The following is a 22,879-nucleotide window of genomic DNA, read 5'->3' on the forward strand; positions in this document are numbered from 1 at the left end:
GTGTTCTGTTTCCGCTTCCAGCTCATCCGCCATTTCTCCGTAGTCAAGCTATACGACTCCCACCCATATTTCACAATTGTTTTTTTTTTTAACCTCCCACAAAATGTAAAAGCTAAACTTCAAGTATTCATAACAAAATAAAAGCTTGTTTAAATTCACATAACATGTTTGTATCTTGTAATTATGTTAACACTATAAATCTTGAGTGAATAAGGAAGAAAGGATTAATACGAACTGCAGTCACCTATTTCTAGCCGGTTCTAGGTTGTTAATGTTATTAAATACAACTGCATTACCAGCGAAGAGCTTCACAGTGCACATTAATTGCAAAAAATGTAAATTTGGCTATAAAAGAAGAATTACAGCAAAGTGCAAAAAATAAAGCCAATAAGTCAAAAAGCTTCATTTCACGAAACTTTACGAATTAGGTGGTTTCCTTCAGTCAAATGTACTACTTTTAGTCATTGAAATGGAGAGAATGAACAAAAAAAAAAAAAATTAATTTGAATTTTGACATCTTGAATTTAAATTATGTTTTTCGCAATCACGAGTGTGTGTATGTAGGCGTGTGTGTTTGTGTGTGGGGGTATGTGTGTTTGTGTGTAGGAGTATGTGTATGTGCGTGTAGGCATGTGTGTTTGTGTCTGTGTGCTGGCATAAGTGTGTGGGTAGTTGTGTGTATGAATGTGTGTGTGGGGGGGGGGTATGTGTATGTGTGTGTAGGCATATGTGTTTGTGTCTGTGTGCAGGCATGAATGTGTGGGTAGTTGTGTGTATGTGTGTGTGTATGTTTTTGTGTGTGTATGTGTGGGTGTCTGTAGGTATGCGTGTGTGTATGTGTTTCTATGTGTGTATGTGTTTGTGTATGTGTGTGTATGTGTATGTGTATGTGTGTGTACGTGTTTGTGTGTGTGTGCGTGTGTGTGTGTAGTTGTGTATGTATGCGCGTGTGTGTAGAACATGGATGCAACCTGGAGACGGCTTTCGCTGTAGGAGCAGCATCGTGAGGAGCCCGTCAGCGGTGATGGTGCGGAGGGTGGCGGTGGGAAAAATCAAAAGACGACAAAAACAGTCAAATGAGAACAATAAGCAATCGTGATTGTTTAAAAAAAATACATGGACCCAGAAAATACTTTCATTTTCCCAACAGTTTTTTTTTAATTAATTTTTTTAAATGTCCGATTTTTCAAATAAGGCGTGGTCTTTATGACGTCACAAATGATGCAATTTGGCGCATCTTTCTACTACGTTTCCACGTTATGATAATCAAGCAGCGAATTAAAATTTCGCTCTACGCTTGCTATCAACCCTATCGTTGCCAGCACACGTAAGTAAAGATGCGAATTAAATATTTTGTTCTGTGAATGGCAACACTGAATGGCATTTCATCATTTGTGATGTCACACGACAGAAATATAAACAATGAAAGCGCACCGATTTAAGTAATTTTTTAAAAATATTAAAATTAAATAAGTTATTTAAAAAATGGTCAGATTCTATGTTTTTAAGCATGCTCTTTCAGAAAAAAATACTTTTAAAATTTTGGAAACGACCCCAAATTTAAAATTGTAAAGTAACGCTACTAAATTTAAGTCTGTCTTGAAAAACTGTTAGAAGGAGGCAGTTGGATGATGTTAGAGGGTAATTTCACGAAAATGTCAACCTCAGCATCAAAATTTCAATATTAACAAAACTTTAAGCATTGTATATCATTTAAACGCTTGAAATATATATTTTTAAAGTGTACGAAACTAAATTTTAATTTATAATTTTTCGTATTAAAAATAAGCCGTAACAAATGCCTATATCTTTTTCGGATTTTTTTGGAGAAAATTTGACATGTAGTAATCAAATTTTTTTCTAAAACAAATTGTAACTGAAAGGAAAGAAGGTTAGTGTATTTTGTTGTATTCATAATACAGTTTTATACTAGACTAGTGGTGCCCGCACGGCTTTGCCCGTAGTTGAAAATTAAAAGATCATTCGGTTCACTTGTATATTTACAAATAGTGGATGACGAATTTCTCGCCTATTGGCTATGTTCATTCGCTCTCCCATTCCACGTCATGATAATTTCGTAATTTACTTGTCCATCTTATGATGATTTTGCTCCGGAAAATGTTCTTAAAATTGAAATAAAAGAAGAACAAAATCGAATTTTCGAAAAATCGCTTCGAGGTCCACACCCCTATGCTAAACTAACTTTGTGCCGAATTTCATGAAAATCGGCCGAACGGTCTAGGCGCTATGCGCGTCACAGAGATCCAGATATCCTACAGACATCCAGACAGAGAGACTTTGAGCTTTATTATTAGTCAAGAAGCTTATATCAATAAATATCTTTATTGTGTTTCGTTCAGAAACAATCTTAAAATCAGATTAAAATCAATCTTAATGTCAGTTACCATAAAAAATCAAATTTTCCCCCTCAGCATGAAAATTATTGGTGGAAATTTCCTAAAATTCACATTCTCTGCCAACATCTGAAGTATTTAAATGCTGAATAAGTAGAATTGAAAGTTCACATCCGGAACACCGAAAATTCCTTGGTAACTGACATTTTGTTTAACTTTAAAATGGCTGCAATGTATTTAATTTAATACTCCTGAAAACATAAATTTTTAGCCCTTTAAGTGATGTCAAACAACCCAACTCTCTTAAATTTTAAGAATGATAAAATATTTTATTGATTTTATTCATAACTAGTGGTACCCGCACGGCTTCGCCCGTAATAGAAAAATTAAAAGGTCTTTTGGTTCGCCTGTATATTTAGAAATAATGTATGGTGAATTTTCTCGCCAGTTGGCTTGTACCCATCTTACGTTTCCACGTTATGATAATTTCGTAATTTACTCGTCCATCTTGTGATATTTTTTTTTCTTAAAATTGGAATAGAAAAAGAACCACATCGAATTTTCCAAAAATCGCTTTGAGGTGCACATCCCCATGCTACAAACTAACTTTGTGCCAAATTTCATGAAAATCGGCTGAACGGTTTAGGCGCTATGCGCGTCACAGACATCCAGATATCCTCCGGACAGAGAGACTTTCAGCTTTATTATTAGTAAAGAAAATTGGAATAGAAAAAGAACCACATCGAATTTTTCAAAAATCACTTCGAGGTGCACATCCCCATGCTACATACTAACTTTGTGCCAAATTTCATGAAAATCGGCCGAACGGTTTAGGCGCTATGCGCGTCACAGACATCCTACAGACATCCAGACATCCTCCGGACAGAGAGACTTTCAGCTTTATTATTATTATTAGTAAAGATTCTTTCTTACATAATTTAGTAATACTTGAACCTAAATTTTAAAAATAATAAATTAAAAAGTTATGGCAAAAAAAAAAAGATCACGTTACGAACTCTACATAAATGTCTAAATTACCGTGAAATGACCCTTATCTTATATTAACTCTGTTTCCACATCACCACTGGGGTAAGAGTTCCGATGCGTTTTTGTTAAGGGGGTATCGCCAGGAGCCCTAGTCCCCCGTCAAGACTGTTCGTCTCAACCGTAGAACTATTGTTTTATTGAAGAATCATTACGTTTTCTGTTTCAGGTTATTCAAACTCCGGCCAATATAGTAGGTAGTTATATGCTTATGGTGTAGAGGAATTCACCTAAAATAAAAAAGAAAATCTATGAATATTTATAAAAACCAGTTTCGGAGATATTTTTCTAATTACATTAATAACTGCACTGGGGTGGGACCACAAAATAATATTGTTAAGACAGGTGATCGTTATAGAAAATTTAGAAATTAATGCAAATGTCCCCTCCCACACCACCTGCACGATCAGTGTATATAATATATCGAGTTTTATTTAGAAGACTGAGCTTCATCGAAGTAATTTAAAATTTGAGAAAAAAGTTAATGTATATGTAATTATAAATTATAATAATAGCTAATTTTACCATTTAAAAATTTTAAGCTTCTGTAATTAATGAAAATAAGAACTGAAAACGTATATACGTACTAGATAAGGACATAATTCAATACTATCAGCATTAAAAATATTTTGCTCAGTTAAAATTTGGCTTTTTTTAATATTGCCTCTCAAAAAAAAAAAAGAAAGAAAGAAGTAATGGCTATAGTTTACAAGGAAATTCCAAATTTTTCTTTCTTTGTATCAGCTTGTTCTAATTCTTCATCAATTGAATGCTAGTACCTACAGTTCAGCTTTTCCGAAGTTGTCCTGAATTTTCTTAGCGTTTTGTTTTCTTTTTTCTTTCTTTTTTTTTTTTTTTTAAATTCCTATTTGGGATGCAGTTTCTAAGATAGAAAATGCTGTGGTAATTAAATATATTAGTTTTTTTTTTTAAATGCATACATTATTGTAAAAGACAGGTGCATCAGAAATGTGATTGTTGATATAAGGAGGCTTAAAGTAAATTCAGTATATGAGAATTTGGCCGGGATCTAAGGAAATATCATTAAAGACAGGTTTATTGTTAACGACAGTATTATTATACAGAGGTTTTCACTGTATATTATCTTACAGAGCCACTGTATTTCTTTAGAGTTCATCTATCAATAGCATGTCTTCACTAGAATGCTTATATCCTATTTCTGCTTAAATGAACTTATTGTAATTATTCACGGTAAATCGCACAAAATAAAGGTTGCGCCATGACGTGCCTTTAGACAAAAAGTAGCCGTTTTTCCTTTTTATGTTTCCGAGCTTTTTTTTTCACAAGAATTAAACCAATAGGTATGCATATGTTTCAAAGGGTTGCATTCTTTCAACTATTCACAATTTTAGAGAATTGTTTTCCGTCATGTCTAGAAGTAAAAGATTTAGTCTTCTACTTCTAGATATGACAGAAGAACGGTATATAACATCAATATAATCCCCGAGACTGTGCCATTTTTTTGGCATCTTATTTTTTTTTTTTTTTTTTTTTTTTTTTTTTTGTGATAACTCGCCAAATGCATTTGTTGTCGTGTTTGGTTTGTCTTTTACAGCTCCTGTTGGCATTCTGCGCGTTAGTTTTTTCCGCCAAAAAATGTCGCTAACCCAGGGATTATAGCAAAGCTGTTCCTACTGGACTTTAATGATATGACGCAGAAGTAACACCATGTCTATAAAATGAAACGCATACTAAAAGATCAAGCAGAACGATAAGTCGTCGTGGTCTTTCCCTGGAAGTCAATATAAATAAAGTCATCCTTGCTAGCTAACTTTGAAAAAAAAAAGTACTATTTCCAACCAATTTAAAAAAACTAAGCTGTTTAATGGCTACCCTATTCTAAGGCTGCGTTCGGAAATGATTCACAGGTGGTTAGTCTGGTGTGGTTATGACGTATTTGGAATTTCTTTAGGAAGCCGGTAGAACAGAAGTGTTTCCGAACGCTCGTGGTTACACCGCGGTAGTTCTAGTTCAGCAGCAAACGACGCTCCAATCAAAGCGTATCTTTCGTGACGAGGAACGTCACGTGCGTAACGATCAAAACATGAAACACGACCGGATTGGCCAACACAGACTTTGTGACGTTTGTGACCTCGCTAACCGCTTCCAGACAGCAGTGCGACAGGTTGCTACCAAGTCGACAGCCAAAAAAAACGACCGCAGCGTTTCCGAACTGTTACTGACGTCACCGGTTCTACCGCAAGTGTTTCCGAACGCTTGCGGTGGCACCGAGGCGGCCGATTCTTGTTTCCGAATGCACCCTAAAAGTAGGAAGAGGTTCGAAATCAACCCAGAAGGTTCGAAGAAACCCTAAATGACTGCACTTATTTTGGCTACAAATTCAGTATTGGGATAGCATAATAAAGAGTTTAAAGACAAGTTTGAGAGGGATCGTGAGCTTTACTTACTTTTTTTGAAGTTTATCGTTAGTATTTTGCTGCTGCTGTGATGTTCTCTTCTTGAAGATGTTTTGTTTGCTTTAAGGCAGCGCCATTCGGATTAAAAGGTGGTGGTTGTTGGATATTTGGGCATAGATGTTTGTAGCCATGGAAGGCGTTGAGTGAGTTCGAAGTTGCCCTGAAGTTTTTGATAGTTCACGAGCACAACATTGGTGTTGGCGTCGTGATGTGGTTTGGAGAGGGTGTATTTCCCTCTCCGTTTTTTGAAAAGTGTGGATAGGATTGGAATACCACAAAATTTCATCTGAAAAAGAAGAATTGGACATTTATAAAACCAGTACTTTGACGATATTTTCCTAATTATTTGATAGATATGCTAATTATGGTGTCCCAAAAAATGAAAGTCGATTTTTCAAGTCGTGCACTATTTTTTGTGTCAAAACAATTTTAAAAATAGTTTCATACAATTTGAACAACGGCTACCCGTGTCGACTTGCGTCTGAAAGTGTGAACCAGCACTCATATACTAGGCTGTATCAAAAAAAAAAAAAAAAAACATTTTTTAGACCCTCAAAGTTTTATGACCCTCAAATAAGACTCATTAGACCCTCAAATTTTTATAATAATTTTATTTATTATTCATATACCACAAAAACACTTATTCAAATTAAAAAACATTTAGGTATTCAACTCTAGGCCTAAAATGAAAAATTTTCATCAGAAAAGAATTTTTTTTCTAAATATTTTTTTAAAATTTTAGGTAAAGTTTACGGAATTATCAAGCTGTGATTTTAAAACAGTAGAGTAGGTAATTAACATTAAATAGAAATTTTTTTCTCTTGCAAAATTAAGTATCCTACATTGCACTCAAAGGGATGGATATTTTCAAGTTTAAGTTAAAATTTGCATTTTTTATATATTATTATGCATTTTTTTCTTATTCATCTACAAGTAGAGATTTGAAAGTGTGTTCACTAATAATTTTTGTACTTGATATTTTATTTAAATTTATATGTAATCTTTAGTAGAACGGAATTGCCGTTCGTGTATTGATTCACCTTTGATATATATATATATATATATATATATATATATATATATATATATATATATATATATATATATATATATATATATATATATATATATATATATATATATATATATATATATATATATACATGTATTTATAGCATTTCAAACATTCAAATATAATCAACATTCATTTATTGTACTGCATTCGTAACTTCAAAATCAATAGTTAAATATTTTTGCATAATTATACTCTAATTTTTAAACTACCCCCACATCCTCGCCATGGTAGAAAATGGGCGTACCAGAATATGCTGTTTTATTGTATCGCCGTGAGGAAAAAAGATAATAAAATTAAACGGATTTGAAAAAGGTGTCAGATTCATTAAAATTAATTTAACAGTCTGCTTTACGGGATTTGATTTTAATCCTAATTTCCTCATGTGACCCCACGTTTTTTCGCAATGTTCTACAACTGGAGGGTTCAGCAATATTACAAAGTAGAACTTATTTTTAAGAAAATATACCTTATCTTCAGGATTAGGCAACCAAACAAAATAATGACCAAATCCAAAGGGGGGGGGGAGGTAATTGATCTGAAATGGACCTCATCTGTCACTTGTGCGCATTACTTAGCTTACTGCACTCTCTTTGACACCACCAACTTGGATTTTACCACAAAAAACATCGATACATTTGGCAGAACCATTAGTTTTACAAAAAAACGCAATTCCTGCTATTAAATTTTTAATCGAGCAGCTAAGTTACAAGACAAAGGGTAAAGATACATAAGGACTTACTTTTCACACAAGTTTTTCGCAAAATTTCACAAATATAGCAAAAATTTTTCAGAGCGGAAGCTAGAATCCAGCTATTCAGCGTCAAATCTGCTTCAAAGTGAAGATTTTGAGATTCGTTCGCTCTGTTGCCGAGTTATGGCATTGTTGAACACATTTGTTGGTTATTGCAACAATGATCTCTCTGCTAAGATGTGTTGCGTTACAGTTTTAAGTTGGCAACAATATGGTAAATTTATATTGTTGGAATATCGTTCTTTAAATGTTTAACAGCATTCAAATCTAAAGTATAATTAATTGCAAAGGGGAAAAAAACGCGTACACAGTACACGGTACTATCAGTGTCAGCACACACTTTAGTCCTATTCTATGGTCGAACAAGGAAAAATTCTGAGTTTCGGGAGAGGTCCCCTCCTCCCTCTTAGCTACGCTCCTGTGTACGCACATTTAGAAGTTGTAAATCACAAAGGAATATTAATGAGTCAGCAGAAAGCCTTCGCCTGCTGTTAGTCTAAAATTGAGACAATATTATTACTACTAGCAGATAGAGGCTGAATTATAAGCACTACCCTTGCTAAGGACTTACCTTTATCTTGTGCCTTTCAGTTAATTGGGGATATTTCGATAATTGGGAATCTGGCGCGGTCGTCTCATTTTGGGCGAAAATAATTTTGTTTTGGTAACCCTGCTGATTTATAGTAATCCTATGTGAATAGATGTTTCTGATCTCTTTGTTTTGATTTGCAAAGAAAAATACCTCTGGCGCAGGCGCTGGAGCCAAAAATTGACGCCAATCAAGAAAGATCGTCAGGTTCCCAATTATCGAAATATCCCCAGATGACAGAATTCCGCAACATAGTCTTTTTGTGAAATTTAAGGGGATGGCAAATTGACACTCCGATTTTACTTCCAATTTTCAAAAATTGAATGGAATGAGAGAAATCTTAAGCATCAGTTTCGACAAGTTTGACATATCCACTGCAGAGTTCAACGTTAACCAGGTATAAAAAGTCAGCTATTAATGCTAATTCGTTATTGAGCTTTCAGGATGTGTACATAGTTACTTTGGCGTGGCTTAGCTTTAGATTTAAAATATTTTACTAATTACTTTTTGAAATTGGTCCGAGGCTCATATTGGAGTGATGAATTTATTCTTTGGAAGAAAATGTCATCTTTTTTCCTATACGAGACTACAAATCTCATTTATTGTAATTCCTTTTTATTTTCCTTTTTTTTTCTAGCATTTTTTTTCAGATTGAATTTGTCAAATAAATATAAGTAGCAGCTTTTCTCGCCAAAATCGTCGACCGCATCAAGCGATTGGCTTATTCGTTTTCCTGATTTCCTTTTTTAAACTTGCATGACTGTACGCAATTCTTTGCATTTTTTTCCCTAAATTTGAAATGATACCAGCAAAATTTGTATCGAGTTGAGATAAATCTAGACTTGGATCGTTTTCTGTTCTATCTTGACCTACTACGTAATCTAGCATTTCAGAAAATTCCTGAAAAGTTTTCATTAGTTCGGCTATATCTGCTTGCAGTGCATCTATTTTATTTCGATTGGTTGATGATGTTGATCTTGGCGACGAAATAACTTTCGCTGCCGAGCATATTTCTGACGTGCTATAAACAGCAACAATTGTATCTGCCACTTCCGCAATATTCCCAAGAGAATCTACTTATTGGTAAAATGACTTGCTTGTGCTGTGGAAGCCTTTGTAGCCACAAAGATTTTGTTAATTCAATTCAAATTGAAATTTCGTCAAAATTCTCATTTGCCGAAGAAAATGGAACGAGCGTTTCTCGCCAAGTTCAAGATCGGTCAAAAGTTTTTTTGATCTCGATTCTTCGGTGTCAGTTAATCTTTTGAATACAGTACTTTTCAACGTGTTTAACGTATAACATTGCCGAGGATTCGATATTATGTCCACAATAAAATCCAAAGCGTTGTCATCGAAAACACTTAAACGATATTGTATTTCGTTGAGTCTTGAGAAATATCGCAACGAGCGTATTTGACTTCCAGCTGCAAAAATCATAACTTTGGTTGGTATCGGTTGGTATCGCCGGTTAAACGGATACTTCGTTGATTTCTGTACTTTGCTATCCATTAAAGTTCATTTCAACGGCGTATTTAACATCAAGTTCAAAACAGGATCCCGTCCAATTAAACCAGATATAGGGACGTATGGATTTGAGCGTAAAACACGGTTACATGAACTATATATTTATTACATCAAAGTATAAAGAGAAACTTTATGAACTACTGATTTTTAAACATTTAAACAGAATCGAACGTGACAACAACTTGATGCCAATACAAAACTACACAAATGAAAAGTCATTGAGCAATCACGATTGCTTATTGTTTTTCTTTAACAGTCCGTCCTTGTGGTCCAGTTCCTTTTTCAGAATGTTCTATCTGCAGCACCGCCGTCCATCGGTCCATGCAGGTGCTGATCGTCTGGTCCTGGGCCCTCACTAGCAGCACTGTCCACCGGAATCTCCTCTTCCTAGGTGGTGCCGTCCATGTCGTGCGCGCACACACACACACTCCTACATACATACACATCTACACGCATACACGTCCTTACACATAGGTCCCATCACACGAGATCGATCGTTGTAAACGATCGATCTCGTAAACGATGTCGTTGTAAACGATTTGAACGTCGTTGTAAACGATTTAAGATCGATCGTTTCCAACCAGAAACCCCGGATCGTGGAACACCAGAAGGACAACATCCGGCTAGCCATCGAAAACATTCCTGTCGATATGCTTGAAATAGTGGAACAAAACTTATTCATATCTAGGGTAGATCAGTGCATCATTAATGGCGGCCGCCATTTGCCTGATGGTAATTTTTATAAGTCTAGTTAAAATAAAAATTCAGAATGTATACAATGTCTTTTTGAAAGAAATAAATTGATACATCTACTACTTTTTCTTTTATTGACATTTCAAATCAGCAAGTTTCCCTGCCGCACCCTGTATTTGTGAAGCTTGTATCCAAGGAAACCAAACGGCATTGAGTAATTCCATGTCAAGTGACCTAGTGGTCCCAGCTCGAACCCCTCCGATTTGGATGAAATTTTATAGAGATTAAGAGATGTCTTGGAAACTATCCTATGCAAGTTTTCAGCTTCCGAGATCCAAATCCTGAAGTACTAGCAGCACTGTCCACCGGAATCCCCTCTTCTTGGGCGGTGGCGCCCATATCCTTCACACACACTTACACACACACAAGCCATACACACAAGCAACCGCCCAGGAGGAGGAAGCAGACTTGGGAGGTCAGGAGCCGTTTCTAGAAACAACAACCCCCAATGAGCAGTGTCCTGTCGCAACTGGTGATTGCGAAAACCATCAGCTTTTTTTGACAATTTGTGATCTTTAGGCTAAGATTGCAGAAAACTTTATCACGCTGGAAGCTTGAAATTTTAAGAGCTTAAAGTAAGTTTGGTCGTTAATATATTCAAGTATTTTTGTGAATTTGATCTCGTTAGATTTAGTGTAGCATGCGTGTAAACTCACATAAAAAAGCGCGATTGGGATTTGTTTTTTGCATTTTAGGTTGTCAAAAAATCTGAAAAAAAAAAAAAAATTCAAAGACTCGTACTTCGTGATTTTAGTATAAAAATACTTTTTTTAATAGGTTACAATTTCAGAGCTTAAATATATATTTTCTAAATGATATTGGCTATCAAAACCGTCAAAGTGGCTATCGGAACTGTTCAAGTGAAAAATAGCCTATTTTCAAAGCGCTGTAGCTCAAGTTTGTCACTTCGTATCTTCTTTTCGTTAAGACCGTTAGAAAGAACATATTGTTTCTTAACACAATAAGTTTTTTCTTCTATGGTGTTCTTTCATTTAGGATAAAAAACTCGAAATTCTGTCTGTCGTAACGATTTTATTTATTTATATTTATTATTTATTAAAAGAAAATTATTTATTAAAAGAATTTATTTATTAAAAGTATTACACACTACAGAAAGAATCCAGTTACAGTCGCAACAATAATGCAAATAAAATAATAGTTTAAAAAACTAAAAAACACGATTTCGTAGCAAAATGAACTAAAAAGTGAAAAATAATCTTTGGGTGATAGTAGTTGACGAATCTCTTAATTTTAATGTAATACACTGTAACAAATTTCGGAAACGTTTCTGGGTATATCGGAAACGTTTCCGAAATAATAAGAATCCTTCATCCAATAGCGAACTCCTCATTATACAGAAAGCTTTCTGTTATTTCAAAACATCTAGAAGCGGAAGTGAGGCGCAATGCTTCGAAACGTATTTTATTCTTCCAACACTGGCGCCAGTGAGTCGGAAATAACGAGAACTTATTTTTTTTTCCTTATCTATGGTTGCTGCAGTCAGCAACTGTTTAGCATTGGATTACTTGTTATTTCATGTCTAGAGAGTAGTAAATTGTGTCGAAACTAATTTTACGCCTTTGCATTTTGGGCTGCCCTTGACTTTTTAGACGATGTACGCAGCTATTAAGTTAGTTAATAACGATTTGCTTCTTTACAATTTCCGGTGCAACCATGATTACATATATATTGTGTGTTCAAGCGTGAATAGTTTCAACACCCGTTTTTATACTTAATGAAACGAAACCCTTTGGATTACTTATCCAGTTGTAATGGAGGTACTTAGATTTTCTTCCGCTCATGTTCACTTGTAAGTATTAATGAATATTTTAAAGCATGTTGTTATATACATTTATATTTTTGTTGATTTGCATTTGATGAGGCTCCACTTGTAACTGTTTTTGGGTTTATCGAATTAATTTAAAGTTATCCTACATACCTATGTGCGCAGTGTACTGTTTGTTGTAACCAATTGAAACTGATTAATTACGCAAAAGAAAAAAGATTTATATTTGAAAAGCAATCACAGAAAAGTTATTTCGAAATACTTGGATATACATACATTGATTCAAAAAAAATCAATTGTTTAATTCATTAAAAATATGGTAATGCAAATGTTTTCTAGTATTGTAATATGCTTCACAAAAAATGTGTCAGTATTATTTATCTTTTTTTATTATAATTTATTCATTTATTTAAAAATATTTATACCATTAGAAAATGGCCCAGTTATCTATTAGTAAGCAACATAGTTATGCAATTAATTCATGTGCTTATTCATTTTGTTAAATGTGGTTGTCAATAAAAAATTCCTTGACATTAGTTGTTCGTTAAATAACATTTCCCTTGTTGATATACTAGTTTAATATAGGATAGTCAGGAGGAATGAGTCAGTAGCAAAAATGGAACAGCTGCATTTACAAGCCGAAATAAAAAGAAATAATATTTCATGTCATTGTTTTAAAAGTGATCGTTTTTTAAATACTATGTTATTAATATACAATGTACATATGGGGAGAAGACGAGGGTTCACCACGCAGACTGCCATTGGCATTTTCAGGGATTGCTTTTTTTTAAAAGGTGGGCGCTTTATAGCATTTTATGGGTTCATCATCACTCTTATGGTGTGGGGGGGGGGAATCTCGTATATATGAAATGGAGTAATCATGCAATAGAATTCAATGCTTTAATAAATAAAATATATAATGCATTTTGCGCACATTGTAAAAATAAAATCAGTAACCTATTTTGATTAAGTATTTATATTTGTGATGAACTGGAAAAGGGCAAGAACAGAAGAATCAACCCGAATGGTTCCAACAGAAGGACTTGGCGTCATATTTAAATTCACCAATTTCTCTGTTGCACTTTTCGGTTCACTTTGTTCGTCAGAGAAATAGACTTGACGCGAAGGGAAGGTAAGTTCTGTCAAATTTTATCCGAAAATAAAAGCTATCAAGTTTGATACAAGATATGTTTTTAAGTTCTGCATTAAAAATACAATATGTTGATAATTTTGTCTTGAAAACATTGAGAGAAAAACTGAAGTTTAAGATTGTTTAACAAACAATCCCACTTTTGAGAAAGTACCCCCCCCCTCCCCTCCCCTGACGATTTTGTGATTACGAATGAAGCTACTATATTATTTCATAAATTTTCAAAAATTTATAACTGTGCATATGTTATGCTGTTAACCATGCTATTTGTCATTAGAAATTCAGAAAAAAAAAATCTATGAATGATTCTAAAATTGCTTGTTTCATTGCTGTTAAATATGAAAGAACTGAAACTGATATGGTATGCAATACTATAGTAAAGAATTATATTTTTTAAAAAATCACGGAAAAAGGATTCTGAAATTCTCGGAAACGTTTTTGAAAATTGTTTGGAGAGTTCTGAAATACTCGGAAACGTTTTCGAAACTTTCATGAACCACAGCTGCACAGAATACTCAGAAACATTTCTGGAAATTACGGAAAGAGGATTCCGAAATACTCAGAAACGTTTCTGAAAATTACAGATAGAGTATTCCAAAATACTCAGAAACATTGAAAGAGGATTCCGAAATACTCAGAAGCGTATTTGAAAATTTCATGAACCGCAGCTGCACGATATACTCAGAAACGTTTCCGGATTTTTTTTACAGTGTACAAAAAACCGTGGGTTGCTTTATATTTACATTCTTGCTTGGACAACAAATGGAAGAAATTCAAGACAACTGATAAGAAGCCCCCCATGCTTTTTTGTATTACATTGAAATTAAGTGATTGGTCAGCTACTATCATTCAAAGATTATTTTTCACTTTTTAGTTCATTTTGCTACGAAAGCGTGTTTTTTAGTTTTTTAAACTATTATTTTATTTTTCTGTTTTTTAGTCTTACGTTGGAGAATTATCAGGCGACGAAATTATTTATAAAACGAGTGCGAGGTAATATCTTAAAGTTAAGACAAGGACACCCCGATGGGAAGCTACTGTGAGTCATCGATGTATGTTTGCGGAAATCATATTTATATTACTTTGGAAATTTGAGATGCATTTGAATAAAAGTTGTTCAACAATGGTCTGATCAGCAATGAATTTCCAATTGAAGGCTCACCTAAATTTTGGCATGAAATTAATTAAAAACAATTATTTTTCATGTTCTAATTACCTTGGAACATTGGAACAAATTTTGTATGATGCAGAAAAATTAAAGGTTTTAGTAGATACTTTTAAATAATTTTTGCGAGCATTTTTTAATGTATTTTTTTTTTTAATTTTTCCTTTTTCACATTGTTGGATTTATGCCAAAATATTGATTAAAATTGGAGGAAACTAACAACTAAAAGAGTTAATTAATTAATTTGATTATAGAATAATGCATTGTCATCGGGTCTGAGGTCGCGTGCCAAATTTCAAAAGAATCTGATCGCAGGAAGTGGACAAAATTTGAGCTGATTCCGTTACAAGATACATACATACATACATACATACGTACAGGTGAAGCTAATAAAAGCGTGTTAATAATTGCCTAATATTCGAAAAATACATCATTTCAAAACAAAAGAGGCATTTTACAGTCAGTACTGCCAAATGACAAATTTACAATATCACAACTTTTACACGGAGGAATAAAATTCAGAAATATGGGAAGTGACTGCTAGTAAAGAACATTTTTATGGAGTTTCTTGTGATCTACAATATTTTGTAGCATGATAGATGGTAATAGGGGAAAGGCTAAGGTGAAATTCTTGATAAAAGGACTTGTTTCATATGAGTGGCTAAGATGATGTGGAGGAAATAGAAATAGTTTATTTTTTTTAGCTCAATAATTTTACAAGGATGTGATCCATTTTTAAATATTGAAGAAAAGGGAAAGATTTTCAAATCTTCTAGTAACTAAAAAAAATTTGAGGGGGGGAAAAGATTATCGATAGAAAAAAAATGTCTCATTTTAATAGTTTTTCTTTTGCGTAGAGTTTTATTTACAAATTTTAAGGCTGTTAGACATTCGGTCAAACACATTTATAGATGCTACAAAAAAATACTATCGAAGGAAGTGCTGCAGAGTTCCAGATTTGTTATTTTATATACTCAGCTAGGGTACACTGAAGGTGTAAACTACTTGAACAAAATACTAGGTAGCACAAAATTGTTATTTTTATGTTAAAAACCAATCTTTTTTTTAAATAAATAAATAAATATATATATATATATATATATATATTTATATATATATATATATATATATATATATATATATATTTATATATATATATATATATATATATATATATATATTTATTTATTTATTTATTTATTTATTATTACATTTTGTAGTAATTTTTTATACGGTCTATTATCTTGGGGATCCTCATAGGCTGAGGATTCCCTGGGCTAGCCCTAAAGGCAAAGAAAGCTCTGCTTTTGTGTACACTTATTTGTATGTTTTACTGCGTAATTCTGAATTTTTTATGTTAGGATATATAGGAAATTCACAAATGTCAGTCAGTTACCTCACGAAGCTATTCTAATTACTCTAATTTTGTTATTTTCGTAATAATTTTGAAATCAAATGCCGTATGCCGGAAGGTTATTCATTTTTCTTTTTGATCCCAATTGAAATATATGAATAATTCGTTTTGCTTTCGGAGGAGAATATTTTATTGGATCTATATTACTGTTTTCGCAAATTGCATTTATATCAGTCAGTTACCATGTTTTTAACATTTTTTAAAATCAACTAAAATAAACTTTAAAAATTCAATTATACTATTAGATTCAGCTTGAAGAAATCGATAAACTAGGAGAAAATGTTTTTTTTTTTAATAGATACTTTGTGATGCATGTTTGTAATATCAGTCAGATGCCAATCTGTCAGTGAATTACAGTCGGATCCCGCTACAACGCGATCCAACTTACGCGAAACGGCTATAACGCGAGTTTTTCATGAGTAATGAATTTTTTAATGCGGACACAAATTACTCGCCTGCAACATGAAATTTTTCGGAAAAGAGCGGCGGAGAGTTAGAATGGGCTTCGTTGACACTAAATATTGGTTTTGTTAAAGGACTTTCATCCCTTTAGCATCACTGAAAGCGGAAGTTCACTCACTGTATTAGTCTAAACAACGCTTTGCTTTAGTTTATACAAATAACCACTCCGATTCTTAACTTTTTTTTTTTTTTCATTTTACATGCGAACGTTGACAAAATACTTTGAACGTTGATAACAGTTTGATCGCGCTGCATAAACCTTCTTAATTTTTTAAATTACAAATATATTTACTATATCGATATTGTTAAGTGCTATAATAATGCTGTAGTGTACACACTGTAAGTACCATACTGCTTTATTTTAAGTTTCTCTCCCCCATTAATCATTGATTTTGTGCTAAATTGCAAAATTTTATATCAAATAATAACGCTTTTTCTAAAATACAGAAAAAGTCTGTTCTTTGTAAAAGATACTCCAATATATAGTTAATAAATGGTTTGAAACAATATGAGGGGTTTTTACAAACGTCTGAAGCAATTGGGTATGCTTATAAAAAATAACTAAACATACCTTGTTCCACAACGCGAAATTCCGACTTACGCGAGGTGTCTTGGAACGCATCCCTCGCGGGACTCGACTGTACCAACTTGTCCCAAATACTGCAAATCTTTATTTTAGTAATACACTGGTCGCCGAGTATATGAATCCTACTTGTTGATTCCATAAAGCGGCTGATTCAATAAAGTGACTGGTTCAATAAAGCTGGATTTTGTTCTGTTTTTGGCAATTTGATTTATTAAAGCGGTTGATTCAATTTTTCACTGATTCAATCTACCGGAATCCACTGTATCAAATCTAACAAATGTATTTTCATTGCTTGCCGTTTACGTAAACTTATATTTATTTGTTTTGCTGCTTAATTTTAAACATTTGCATTAGTATATTTAGAAAATTTCAGAAATGTCAGTCAGTTACTAAGCAGTTCTAATTACTATAATTCTTTATAGTAGCAATATTTTCCAACTCAAATGCCATAGGCCGAAAGTTTATTCATTGCTCTATTATCCCGATTTGAATTTAATAAAAATTTCTTTTATTTTCAGAAAAATCTTATTAAATCAATATTACTTTTCACATAGGTTGCATTCATGTCAGTCAGTTACCAAGCTTTTAACAATTTTTCTAAAATCACCCAATATTTATTTTGGAAATTCAATTATACCATAAAATTCAGCTTAAAAAGTACAATAAACGAGGAGAAAATATCTTTTTATAAGTTAATATTTTGTGGTTCGATATGTTTCAAAATACATATCGTTTTGCTCTGTGAATGTCAGTCAGTTACCCGTGGAGTTGCCCTAGAACGAAAATTGAAAACATCTGTGTGTAAATAAAAACAAAATACAGTAGGCGCCGCTTAATGTTATCATTCGCTTATTAATGTTATCAGAATCACGAAGTCCTGGAACACTTGTATGTTAACACACGTTTAAAAAGTCGGATATTGTAATCAGCGTCTTCGTTTATTGTTATCACTTTTTTAAAAACTTTAAATTTTTTCTCCGTTTTTGTTCCTCAATTAACAGAAATACATAGGCAAACTCTGACTCACTTTCTGTGTAGCATTTTGTGGTTTTTAATAACAGTTCAAAATTTTTCTAGGAATGAAGCTACAGAAAGTTCACCCTCCAGTGACCACAGACTCTCTTTAAGAAAACTTTCTTTTGCACCTAAAAAAAATCAGTCGCTGGACATGTTACAGGGATTGATGTAGGGCCTCCATTGTTGCCATTACTTTGTAAACTATTAAAGAATTGTGTCGAGATTGAAAACAAAGCGAAGTTAAATTAAAATTTAAACAACAAGCAAAACCATGCTGGAAAAGATAGAAAAGCTGAATGTGCTTTGAAACTGGTTTACGAATGTCAGGGAAAACGGTCATATTTTACTTCACCTATTACAATGTGATTAAAAATTACAAAATTTAGCTTTAACTTTTTATAATTCAGATATTTCCATTCTGTTAATTTGATAATTTATAATTTGAAAGTGGCTTTAGTTGAGTCACTGTGATTTTAATTTGAGGTTGCCAAAATAAATGCCCCTTAATTGGAAAAAAATAATTATTTTGTGTCTCCTGGATTCATTTCGGTTATTGTTATCAGTCGGTTATTGTTATCAAATTGTATTTGTCCCAAAGTGATCACATTTAGCGGCGCCTACTGTAATTGAAAAATTAGTCCTTTTTCATTATAGTCAAACGCTGACGGTCATACGTGATCTAAAGACCCTAACAGAGGCGTAGCTAGACCCGACTTTCGGGGGGGGGGGTTACTTTTTTATACACACACACACACACATATATATATATATATATATATATATATATATATATATATATATATATATATATATACAGGGGCGGCATTTCAGCATTTCATTTGGGGGGTCGAGTTTCTTAAATATGTATTACCACAGTGAGGTAACAAACACACATTAGCTAACAGGAAGTGGTCATAAAATCGGTTTAATATGAATAAAAATTAGTGCTTAGAAGCAATTAAAAATTCGATTCATTTTCTAATAAGTTATCATACAAAACATCTCGATACTGAAGTTTTTATACCTTTTGGAAAAGTTTTAATGCATGTTTTTTGGAATTCAGAAGAGCAGGGAATCGTCTTACTATCAGTGCCCAGTGTCGTGCTGTTTTGCCAGTACAGCCAAAATAGAAAAGGTTTTCTTTCTTTCTTTTTCTTTTGCCCATTGTGCTTCGAAAATATTTCTCTAACCTAACAAAAAACTTTCTCTACCAGCTGAGCTGATTGGAATAGTTAAAAAATAATTGAAGTAACAAAGTTATGTATGAAAACACTTTTTATGTCTTGCTCTTCAAAATCACATAGGCAACTTCAAAAATTGCGAGGAGCTTAATTTTTCATCATTGAATAATCTAGTCTCGTCGGCGCTCTCAGCTTCAATGAGATGTCATCTACCACCAACTCTGTTATTCACTATTCCAGACTGAAGAGTCCACAACAAGGACGGATCTGCAGTTTCTGGATGTGATAACTGGTCTGTCGGTATATTGCCTGTAATTTTTCTTGCCTATTGATAAAAATTTTACTCATAATTGAAACATTTTATTTTTCGTTTTCAAAAAATCCAATCCAGATAATATAGAGCCAACCATGCAGAAAAATAATTATCATCAAATCTTGTGTTAATTTTATTCGAAAAACAATCTATTACTTCATACAAAATATTAAAAATCAGTGTTTTACTTCACATCATCATGTGGGTTTTTTTTTTTTTTTTTTTTTAGCGCCTTTTTAAAATTGGCTCGGAGGAAGAATTTTTTTGAAAACGTTTCACCATTGATTGAAATATGCATCTATGTAAAATCTATTTTTAATTTCAATTGCAGATTGAACTATGGTTGTATGAACGCACAGATCAATTGTAGATTGAACTGTGGCTTGAATAGTCCGAAAATTAAGTGTGGCGGATTGAAGATGTATTGATAGAGTAAAGCATTTTTAAAACACTTTCGCAATAGAAACAAATTTAATAAAAATTCAAAGGAAGTCATACATGCTGAAGGACATGAGCTTTTTCACCATTGAAAGAATCGTTTTGCAATAATTCTCACAGTCGTCAAATCACTGCTTTGAAGTTATAGAGAAAGGTTTTTATGGTTTTAACTCTTGAAGACCACTCAGTGACCTCTTGTGTCACTTCGAGATTGCATAACTATAGAGTCCCATAAAAGGTATTTGTTGATATGTTTTTTTTTTTATTCAATAAGCACATGAATTTTTAAGAAGTTTCTATGAAAGCAGATAATGCATTGAGCAGCTGAAACGTGTTTCTAGCAAAAGAGAGCGATGAACACTCATTAAATAAATATACACTTAAAAAATGAGCGTAAAAGTGAATGTAAAATATCAAGGAATTTTCTTGAGAAAACCATGCAGCCACACCACTTTGCACGAGCCGCTCATATTAGACATACCATCGTTACACTGGGCACAAAAGTATGAAATATTTAGCTGTGAAAACGCCGAAAAATACTTCGTGAATTTCTAAGTCATCATCCAAATAACGAAAAACACTTTTTCTTGTTTGGGAATGTGTCGAGATTCATCAAATAGTTACTGAGAAACAGCGAGATTTTTTTAATGAATATTGATTTCCGACTTACATAAATTGAATTCACCCATTTTCTATCATTCTGCTTAAAAAATTTGGGGGTGCCACCGCCCCCTCTTGACCCCCCTATTTGCCGCCCCTGTATATATATATATATATATATATATATATATATATGTGTGTGTGTGTGTGTGTGTGTGTGTGTGTGTGTAAATTTTTTCAGTATTAAAAAAAATAAGAGGGGGGTGAATCTTATATACTTTGGAATGGAATGCCCCAAGTTCGATACTTGTGTCAAACAAAACAAAAGCAAAGAAATTTTTTTATATTTTCTAATGGTTTGGAAAGTTCAACTTCTTTTTCTTTTCCCTCCATTTAATTTAAAGTGAAATTTTCTAGCAACGGTCTTGTCAAAACCAGTCAATCCAAACCAATGAGCGTGTTCCGTTCATTTCAAAGTGATTGCAGACTGCTTAATTTAGAGGCTAACACACATCTACAAAAGCTGGCATCCCTGAAAGCTAATAGATACTTCCATTTCCGCCTGTAAACTGGATGTTTGACTTTCAATCTCATCGGTGGTCCGACTATAAAGACTATTTTTACTAACTTCGTTTGCACTAAAAGTTTGAAAAAATAAAAAAAGACTTCTTGAATTATAACCCTCAAAAATGAAATTGCTTTTCATATCGTTATATTTATGTTGCTTTTTATGTATTTACATTTATGCTAATTTTAAAGCAGTTAATAAAATTTGAATTAAAAAAAATGGGGAAGAAATATAGGCGGTAGAAAGTTGTTCGTTCAAAGCTGCATACCATCTGTTCTCCTCTCAAGTTTCTATTTTTAATTTTATTATCTGCTTTAGAATTTACATAAATATCTATCTGAGAGAGCAACAGTAATTTTCGAATGTTATAAAGAGAAGTCTTATTCATTTTCTACTTTTTAATGCGAACCAACTAACAGAAATAGTCTAGATTCATTTTGTTTTTTAACATTTTATTCGCGCACTTTCTTGGAAGAAGAGTAAAGGGGTGAAATTCACAGGTTTGACTTTTTAGGATGAACATTTCAAGTTCATGGTTAAAGATCATTCAATTTAAAAGCCATTTCACTCTGTTATCTGGATTAGTACTGTTCTTTGGTTGATCTCTTTCTTAAAATTGTGATTCCTTAGAAAACCGAAATGATAGGAGTAAAAAGAAACTATATGATTTTTTCAAGTGATGAAAAAAGGAAAATCGTAGAATATTAGCCAAGTTAGATTTGCAGCAATTGCTAACCTCAAGAGGATAAATAATGAATCCAAAAAAAAAAAATAAGGAAAATAAAAAGCAATAAGACATTTTCTTGAAAAAGATATGCTTAAAGTTTCTTTTACTGTCAAAATGATTCCTTAAACTTGCAATAAAGCACTTAATAATGTAATAATAGAATAAATACCTAACAAAACTAATACAGAGGAATTTTAATCAAGAGCCCACATTGTCTTTAGTATCGATTTCAAATTTTCACCATCATATTCCAAATTTCTATAAAGTTTCTTAAAGCCCCTGTATCTCAAAACCTCTTTATCTCGATTTTTTTCTTTCCTGTGAAATTCGAAATATACAGATTCGACTGTATGCAATATTCCCACTGCGCCACTCATAAAATTAAACATATATAGCAATTTGCAGAATCAATGACGAAGAAAGGCTACATATACGTGGATTTAACAATTCAATCTGGTTGCGTTCGACGAATCTCACCGGTCGACCGGTAAGTAACTGGTTACAAAGCGCAGCGTTCTATCATCTATCGGTTATCTCACCGGTTACCATTTTCAGCTGTTGATTGGTTGAATGGAGCACGTGATCATTAGCTGTCACGTGATTAACTAACCGGTCGCTCCCGGTCGAGCCCGTCAAACGCAACCTCTCATTTCTAAAGCGAAGTGTCAAATTTCAGTCAATTATCAAAAAATTGTCATAGCAGTGGGAGGCGTCTTTATGCTTGAGGAGCAGATTTTCAATGGCATTGGGGGGGGGGGAAGCGAAGTGAATTTTTGACCTTTGTTACTCAGAAAAAAATCGTTTTGATTTTTTTCTTTTTTTTTCTTTCTCTTCCCTTTTCTTTTTCTCTTTTTTTTTGAGACACACGTTTCGGGGGGGGGGGGTGGTTGTCCCCAAACCCCCCCCCCCTTAGCTACGCCCCTGGACCCTAATATTGTGTATCT

The 22,879-nt window shown here is 33.2% G+C and overlaps 1 protein-coding gene across 1 annotated transcript in view; it reads right to left on the minus strand.

Annotated features, from left to right (window-relative positions):
- Nucleotides 1-5,918: 5,918 nt before the first annotated feature.
- The window catches only part of LOC129220164 (uncharacterized), a 33,885-nt gene continuing 16,924 nt past the window's right edge, over nt 5,919-22,879 (minus strand). Inside the window, exon 6 of the mRNA XM_054854522.1 lies at nt 5,919-6,122. Coding sequence (XP_054710497.1) covers nt 5,919-6,122 — 204 coding nt within the window. The remainder of the gene's footprint in view (nt 6,123-22,879) is intronic.

This window comes from Uloborus diversus, chromosome 1 (genome assembly GCF_026930045.1).
Source record: "Uloborus diversus isolate 005 chromosome 1, Udiv.v.3.1, whole genome shotgun sequence".
NCBI classification, from domain to species: Eukaryota; Metazoa; Arthropoda; class Arachnida; order Araneae; family Uloboridae; genus Uloborus; species Uloborus diversus.